At 42.5% G+C, this 9320-nt stretch overlaps 1 protein-coding gene across 5 annotated transcripts in view; it reads right to left on the bottom strand.

Annotated features, from left to right (window-relative positions):
* Positions 1-5698: 5698 nt before the first annotated feature.
* The window catches only part of LOC141051040 (uncharacterized), a 159350-nt gene continuing 155728 nt past the window's right edge, over positions 5699-9320 (bottom strand). For 4 of the 5 annotated variants that reach the window (XM_073547849.1, XM_073547847.1, XM_073547846.1 and 1 more), the window contains one exon: positions 5699-7578. In XM_073547849.1, coding sequence (XP_073403950.1) covers positions 5903-7578 — 1676 coding nt within the window. In that variant the 3' untranslated portion in view covers positions 5699-5902. The remainder of the gene's footprint in view (positions 7579-9320) is intronic. The other variant, XM_073547848.1, reaches the window with a different exon arrangement.

Raw genomic sequence — 9320 nt, 5'->3', positions numbered from 1 at the left:
GGGTGGAGGATGGGGTTAAACCAATGTAGAAGAAAGGGAATTATCACACACTCAAAACCTAGCTACAGTCACAGATAAATCCACCAAACGCCTTCAATAATAACCAACAACCTCCAGCCATTCAGCACAAATTACCTCTGACAAAGAGTGCTAGCCAGGACCCAGTTTATATGAGAGGGGAGTGGTTAACAGTGCACAGCTGAGAGCCTTAATGCAGGAAAGCTTCCAGGTGCTCCCAACTGAGCAGATTAACCCCTGCCCTGCTAAAAGAAACTTTACCTTCATATTAAATGGTGTAAGTTTCTAACAATTTATACCGGGGGGCATTTATGCACATTTAATCGAAGTACATTTAATCAAAGTATGAGGCAGTTATAACATGGATGAAAGTGACATGCATCTCTATTCTCTTCATACAAGTAATCAGCTTTTTTAATCTTTGCTCTGAATCAACTCCTGTGTGTCTCCACTTCATTCAATGTCAGCAAGCAGTTAATCCTGAATGCTATATGTTTTCAACTATGCAGGCTTATATCTGGTAACCAGCTTTTTAAATCTCTGCTCTGAATCAACTCCTGTGTGTCTCCACTTCATTCAATGTCAGCAAGCAGTTAATCCTGAATGCTATATGTTTTCAACTATGCAGGCTTATATCTGGTAACCAGCTTTTTCAATCTCTGCTCTGAATCAACTCCTGTGTCTCCACTCCATTCAATGTCAGCAAGAAGTTAATTCTGAATGCTATATATGTGTTTTCAACTATGCAATCTTATATCTGGTATATAGTTATTTCAACTTACTCTGCTTGTCCCCCTATGTTGTGAGGTCAAGAAACTTTTCAAAGTGCTTTATGATCAATGTAGTGCTGGACATTTGTTTATCTGACCACAACATTTATTGGGTCCTGCTGTCTCAATTTAGTTTGATTGATTAACGAGAAGAGAGAGCAAAAAAAAAAAAGATCTAAGCCTTAGCCTCCAAAATATTCAGACATAGCTTGGGGAAGGCATTTATGCAGGGGGCATTTATGCACATTTAATCGAAGTATGAGGCAGTTATAACATGGCAGTTAGACAGGGCAGGAGAAAGGTAAGACATTTATATACATCTACTCCCTGTAAATTTGGATTACAACAAATATATACCATATGCATTTGTGTAATTTATATCCTGGCCGCTGCATTCACACACATCCACCGCCCTGGCATTAACTCTCTACACTCCATCAATATTGGCCCCTCACTCCTTTCCTCCTATGTATAGCACTCACACTCTTTTCACATTGCTAAATTGCACAGATCCATTCAGTCCCACCATTCAACATCAGAGACGCTCTCACAAATCACTTAACCATCTGCTCACTCTTTCTATCCTCCTAGTCGCAGGAGACATTGCTCCCAACCTTGGTCCCTCATGTTATAGAAAGTCAAACCCCCCCAACTCCTACACTCAGAAACCCCTCTAATCTTATTAATATTCCCTGCATGCCATCTGTCTCTCTTAATTGTGCACTTTGGAATTCTCACTCAGTGTGTAACAAACTCTCCTTCATTCATGACTTTTTCCTTTCTAATTCTATTAACCTTCTGGCTCTTACTGAAACCTGGATCCAGCAGTCAGACACTACCACTGCTACTGGTGGTGAGTTCTCCTCCAATGGAAGTCTTCAAACAGAGGCTGGACAGACATCTGACTGGGATGATTTAGCGAATCCTGCTTTGAGCAGGGGGTTGGACCAGATGGCCCAGGAGGTCCCTTACAACTCTACGATTCTACTGCTCTTTCACATGGTGGACTACACTTCTCTCATACCCCAAGATCAGACAATAGAGCAAGTGGAGGCGTTGGTCTGCTCCTATCACCAAAATGTGCCTTTCAGGTTATCCCTCAACTACCCTCACTTGTCTTCCCTTCTTTTGAGGTCCATGCCGTCAGACTCTACACCCCCTTCTCCATGCGAGTGGCAGTGGTGTATCGTCCTCCCGGCCCCTCCCATCAGTTCCTGGATCATTTTGCCACTTGGCTTCCACATTTTCTCTCCTGTGACATCCCTACCCTCATCATGGGCGATTTCAACATCCCCATTGCTCTTCCCCTCTCCCCATCTGCTACTTACCTTTTATCTCTAACCTCCTCGTTTGGCCTTTCGCAGCTTACTAATTCTCCAACGCATGGAGACGGAAACTCCCTCGACTTGGTCTTCTCTCGGCTTTGTGCAGTGGATGATTTTGCAAACTCCCCTCTCCCGCTCTCTGACCACAACCTTCTTTCATTCTCTATCAAGAACTGCGAGGCCGCTCAAGTCACCCCCACTGTCCATACTTATAGAAACATATAGGCCATTAACACCCAGAAACTTAGGAAGAACTTGCAGTCTTCATTGACCCTATCTCCTCCCTCTCATGTCCTGATTCTGCATTGAAGTATTACAGTGAAACACTTCAAAGTGCCCTGGATGAATTTTCACCTCCTATAAATAGAACACCACAACACAGACCGCGACAACCCTGGCACACCCTGCAAACACATTTCCTGCAGCAGTGCTCCAGGTGCGCCGAACGTCTGTGGAGAAAATCCAATCTACACGAAGATTTCATCCATTATAAGTTTATGCTTAGAACATATAACACTGCCCTTCACCTCTGAAAACCTATTTCAACACCCTCATCACCTCACTGTCCAATAACCCTAAACGTCTCTTTGACACTTTTCATTCTCTACTCAACCCAAGAGTACAGGCCCCAACCACGGAGCTCCGAGCTGACGATCTGGCCAATTACTTCAAAGAAAAAATTGACCATATCCGACAGGAAATTATCTCCCAATCACCTCATACCATGCATTGTCATCCCTCCCCCACTGCATCTAGCTCACTCTCTGATTTTGAACCAGTCACAGAAGAAGTAGTAAGCAGGCTCCTTGCATCTTCTCGCCCAACCACTTGCACCAGTGACCCATTTCCGTCACATATCTTCCAGTCCCTTTCACCTGCTGTCACCCCTCACCTAACTAAAATATTTAACCTCTCTTTTCTGGTATCTTTCCCTCCTCATTAACGCATGCCATCATACATCCACTACTTAAAAAACCATCCCTCGACCAAAACTGTGCCGCTAACTATAGACCTGTCTCTAATCTTCCCTTCATCTCTAAACTCCTGGAACGCCTGGTCCACTCCCGTCTTATCCGCTATCTCTTTGATAACTCTCTTCTCGACCCCCTCCAATACGGTTTCCGCTCTTTACACTCAACTGAAACTGCCCTCACTAAAGTCTCTAATGATCTACTAACAGCTAAATCAAATGGTCATTACTCCATGCTAATTCTCTTGGATCTCTCTGCAGCATTCAACACTGTGGATCATCAGCTCCTCCTCACTATGCTCTGTTCCATTGGCCTCAAAGACACCATTCTCTCCTGGTTCTCCTCCTATCTCTCTGACCGCTCCTTTACTGTATCTGTTGTGGTTCCTCCTCCTCTCATCTTCCCCTTACTGTTGGGGTTCCTCAAGGATCGGTTCTAGACCCCCTCCTCTTCTCTTTGTACACTGCCCATATTGGTCAAACAATCAGTAGATTTGGTTTCCAGTACCATCTCTATGCTGATGACACCCAATTATACGCTTCTTCTCCTGACATCACACCTGCCTTTCTAGAAAACATCAGCAATTGTCTAAACGCTGTGTCTAACATCATGTTCTCACTATATCTGAAACTGAACCTGTCAAAGACTGAACTCCTTGTGTTTCCTCCCTCTACTAATGTACCTATACCCCACATTGCCATTTCCGTGTGTGGTTCCACTATTACTCCCCAGCAACATGCCCGCTATCTTGGGGTCATACTTGACTCCAAGCTTTCCTTTGCCCCCCACATCCGATCACTGGCTCGCTCTTGTTATCTGCACCTCAAAAACATTTCTAAAATTCGACCTTTTCTTACTTTTGACTCCGCAAAAACGTACTGTTTCTCTTATTCATTCTCATCTCAACTATTGTAACTCTCTTCTAATCAGTCTCCCTCTTATCAAACTCTCCCCCCTCCAATCTGTCTTGAATGCTGCAGCCAGGATCATATTCCTCGCCAATCGTTATACCGATGCCTCTACCTTGTGCTAGTCATTACACTGGCTACCCATCCACTCCAGAATCCAGTAAAAACTTATTATCCTCACCCACAAAGCTCTCCATGCCTCAGCACCACCCTACATCTCCTCCCTTGTTTCAGTCTACAACCCTACCTGTGCCCTCCGTTCTGCTTATGACCTGAGGTTAGCATCCTCAATAATCAGAACCTCCCACTCCCGTCTCCAAGACTATACACGTGCTGCGCCAATTCTTTGGAATGCACTTCCCAGGTCAATACGATTAGTCCCCAATCCCCACAATTTTAAGCGTGCCCTGAAAATGCATTTATTCAGACTGGCCTACCGCCTCAACACATTAACCTAATCTATCCCTGTGTGGCACAGTCGAAAGTTTTACCATAACCTGGTACCCCGCATCATGTTCCCACATGCTTTATGCATCCATTAGCCCTCTGTGTCTGTACTGTTACACACTTAACATTATGGCTGGTCCGAACAATCAGGGCAATTGTTACAGAGAACAGTTCATTACAGTGGATGCTGCCACAGTATAGGAGATTGAACTGGTGACTGACCCTAGTTTCCTGTGGCATGTGTGTACTGTATTTGCTGTGTGTATGTGTCGTTCTCTGACTCATGGCACACCAGCAAATAAAAATAGCAAACTCCAGTGGCAGCAGTAGATATTAATAAAAAAGAATATAACACTTAATAGTATTAAAAATGCACACATAATTAAAAAATCATTATTGAAAAAAGATAGATCCTTTATAATGTCTGAGATATCAGCCACTTTATCTCTAGCCCATTGATTTCTATACAGCAGTTAGATACTCACCTAAGCTGCAGTTATATAACCAGCACCCAGTATCTGTATTTTCCAGAGCAATTCTTCTAGTCACTGCTCCCTTGTCTAGAGGCACTACTTTCCCTATAAGCAAATATTGTGATAACAGGGCAAACTCCAGAACAAGCCCTGACAGTTAAGGCTAGTTTCACACTAGCGTTTATTTCCTGCAGCGCACGGCACCGCTAAGCCCCGCCCCCTCCCGGCTCCCTGCCCGCCCCATCCGGTCATCGGCGCCTACTAGCGCACATGAACGCTTGCGATCTGCGCACTCTATCTTTAGCATAAGGTGCGCAGATCGTGCGCTGGCCGTGCACTAGGATTTTAGCGTGCGCTGCGCACTTTTGAAGGTGCGCCGAACGCAGCATGTTGCATTTTGGCGCGCACGGCGCACCTTCAAAAGTGCGCAGCGCACACTAAAATCCTACTAGCGCACGGCCAGCGCACGATCTGCACACCCTATGCTAAAGATAGGGTGCACAGATCGCAAGCGTCCATGTGCGCTAGTAGGCGCCGATGACCGGATGGGGCGGGCAGGGAGCCTGGAGGGGGCAGGGCTTAGCAGCGCCGTGCGCTGCCGGAAATAAGCGCTAGTGTGAAACTAGCCTAAGTTGTCATGGTAGCAGAAATGCTGCAGGAAACTGACCAGAATTATCACTGAATGAAGAGTGCCCGCCGCACCAGCAAGAAGGAAAAGAAAGTTGAGTGCTGCTCAAGACACAACTTGAGAATAACTCTCTAATATATTTTTCGAATGTGCAGAGATTTTGTTATGCATGTTCTTTATTTGGTTAGTGGAAATTATAGTTTTCACATATTTGTTGCACTACATTTTTAAACACATAGGCCCGATCGCTTTTCTTGTTTGAATTTGCTGATGCCTAGAATGAACTCATTTTTAGTTAAAACACCTCCCACATGTGTAACAAGACCATACTTATCGTTGAAAGACTTCCCGTATTCTCAGAATTAAAATGATCTCTCCCCTGTGTGAGTTTTTTGATGATCAACAAGATTTGACTTTCGAGCAAAATATTTCCCACATTCTGTGCATGAGTATGGCTTCTCTCCTGTGTGAATTCTCTGATGTATCATGAGGTCTGACTTCTTTTTGTAACATTTCCTACATTCTAAACATGAAAATGGCTTCTCCCCTGTGTGAGTTTTGTGATGGTCAGCAAGATTTGATTTTTGAGAAAACCATTTCCCACATTGTAAGCATGAAAATGGCTTCTCCCCACTGTGACTTCTCTGATGCTTAACCAGATATGATTTTTGGTTAAAACACTTCCCGCATTCTGCACATGAGAATGGCTTTTCCCCTGTGTGAATTTTCAGATGTGTTATAAGACCGGACTTCTGTTGAAACAATTTCCCACATTCTAAACATGGAAAAGGCCTCTCCCCTGTGTGAATTTTTTGATGATCAACAAGATTTGATTTCCGGGAAAAACATTTCCCACATTCTGAGCATGGAAATGGCTTCTCTCCTGTATGAGTTTTTTGATGATCCACAAGATATGATTTCCGAGAAAATCTTTTACCACATTCTGAGCATGAAAAAGGCTTCTCTCCTGTGTGACTTGTCTGATGCATATCAAGCACTGATTTTTGTTTAAAACACTTTCCACATTCTCCACATGTAAATGGCTTCTCCCCTGTGTGAATTCTCTGATGTGTAACAAGACTATACTTATGTTTGAAATATTTCCCACATTCTGAACAGAAAAACCGCTTTTCCTCTGTGTGAGTTTTTTGGTGGACAATTACCTTTGATCTCTGAGAGAAACATTTCCCACATTCTAAACATGAAAATGGCTTTTCTCCTGTGTGACTTTTTCGATGTATAGCAAGATGAGAGTTTTGATTAAAACACTTTCCACATTCTGTGCATGAGAACGGCTTCTCTCCAGTGTGAACTCTCTGATGTATAACAAGATCTGATTTCTTTTTCCAACATTTCCCACATTCTGAACAAAAAAATGGCTTCTCCCCTGTGTGAGTTTTTTGATGGTCAATAAGTGTTGATTTCTGAGAAAAACATTTCCCACATTCTAAGCATGAAAATGGCTTCTCCCCACTGTGACTTCGCACGTGCCTAATAAGTTTTGATTGCCGGTTAAAACATGCTCCACATTCTGAACATGAAAACAATTTCTCCCCAGTGTGACTTCTCTCATGTGTTATAAGGTGTGATTTCTCTATAAAACATTTTGCGCATTCAGAACATGAATATGACTTCTCACCCATGTGAGTTTTTTGATGCTCGAAAAACTTTGGTTTCCTTGTAAGACATTCTGAACAAGAAAATTCCTTTGCTTCTGTGTGATCTTTCTCATGTTTAACAAGATCTGATATATCTTCATAACATTTTCCACATTGAACACAATCTATTGGTTTATCTTCTTTGTGAGATCTTTTATGTTCAACATCCCTTCCATTATTTTTCATTTTCTTATCAGTCTGTAACGAATCAAAAGATAAGACATGTTGAAAAGGATCCGGTGATAGATCTTTGCTGTGAAGAGTTGATGGTATATCTGGGCTTACTGCCTGCTCTTCGTAAGCATTTTGTGTGATACCAGGATTGTCTGCGTTAAAATCTGAAGATATTATAGATTCACTTAAGCTTCTGAAACAATCACCTGTCGAGAATAAAACAGATTATTTTCATTTTTGTAGAATATAATCTAAATATTAAATTGATATTTTATAATATTTCTACAAAAAAAGGTCCACACAAACTGAAAAATACACAAGCACAGCCTCATAATAAAATGTCTAATGTCATGTATTGTTATGAACTGTGTTATTAAACAGGTTGTCCAGGTTTGGAATGAAACTCTGAAATCACTATGTGACCAAACGTTCTCACTGCCAACATGGGAGAATCCTGACAGTCTGCGGTCCACATGAGGATTCATGTGTGTCGCCTTTCATCCCAAGCTTGGAAAATCTCTTTCTAGGATATTTCCTAATAATAATTTCCTAAAAATCATGGGACCACAACTTAACATTCCATTGAAACCACATGAAGTATGAGTACAAACTGTATAATAGTTAAAAGCTTAGAATACTTAAAGCACCACTCCAGTGTTTTTTTCTTATATTATTTCAGTGCTAGGGTGGTGCTACTACTCCAAGCTCCCTGCCCTTAGTATTATATATATCAGCTGACATCTTCTTCTGTTCCGTGCGCTCTGTCCTGCATAATTTTTGTGTGTTTACGCCCACTGGAGGCAGACACTCAGGCCTAGAAGACCGAGTCGAGTCTGAGTACCATCTCCAGTAGGCCTACACGCCCGAAAATGATGCATGACAGAGCACATATTCGCTCTGTCAGCTCCATTATAGTCTATGGCCTCTTTAGCGCATGTGGCTAAATCTCATTTTACGAAGAGTTCGGATATAAGCCCCGATGGATCCACTGAATGGGTGCCTGAATGCAATGCGAAAGCACTCTAAGGTTAGACACATCACTCTTACAAGATCACAGCGAAAAAGCCTGTTCTGAAATTCTCTCTAGGCATTTGCTTTTTCCCTTCTGCGTTATGATGGTGCCTGCTTATGATTGGACATTGTCATACAGGGGTAAAAGTAAACATACTCAGAGAAGAACAGAACCTCTGTTAAAGGAAATCTATCAGAAGGTTTTTGCTAAGTAAGTTGAGAGCTGGATGATGTAGAGCAGAAACCCTGATTACAGCGATGTGTCACTTACTAAGCTGTGTGTTTCTGTTTACATAATTTCAGTGTTTTATCAAAAGGAGATCATCACTACAGGACTAGAAGTGGTGTGAGTGGGATTTTTTTACAGCTCAGCATTCTGAGCTTTGCTAGATCTGCAGCAGGAAAAAAACTCTGATTCTATCACAATTGCTCCACTCAGTAAACAAAGTGATACTTTACTGGAAGCAAAACCTGATGACAGATTCCCTTTAATGTTTTATTCTGCTCTTCAGGCCTTTCATCACGAGGTATCTAGTCTAATATGTAAAAGCTGCTGAAAAGTCCTCTTTAAACACCCATGCTTAATTTAAGAGTAGGAAAATGTCTGGAAATATTCCATATTCTATTAACAGAAAAGTGACAGGCTTATTAACAATATTAAAGCAACTACATATATCAGATCCACATAACTCCAAATACTATAGTCTTACTGACAACACAAGATATCCATGTGACCCTGAGCTGCATTTAAACTTGGATGTAGAGTGGAGCGCCCTCACACGCCAGGGACGTGGGGTACTCGGTACCGGGCAGGTTGATCTTCTCAATGGGAGTTGTCACGGCCGCGGCGACCCGGTTCGTGGCCCTGGGGCTCCATTGTAAAAGGGGTTGTTTCAGTGTGCTTAGGGTGATGAAAGTTTATAAGTGATTCGTGACG

Source organism: Dendrobates tinctorius, unplaced genomic scaffold (genome assembly GCF_039654945.1).
Source record: "Dendrobates tinctorius isolate UK_male_01 unplaced genomic scaffold, ASM3965494v1 ptg000155l, whole genome shotgun sequence".
Taxonomy (NCBI): domain Eukaryota; kingdom Metazoa; phylum Chordata; class Amphibia; order Anura; family Dendrobatidae; genus Dendrobates; species Dendrobates tinctorius.
The sequence above is the reverse complement of the archived record's forward strand: the minus strand, read 5'-3'. Positions and strand labels throughout refer to the sequence as shown.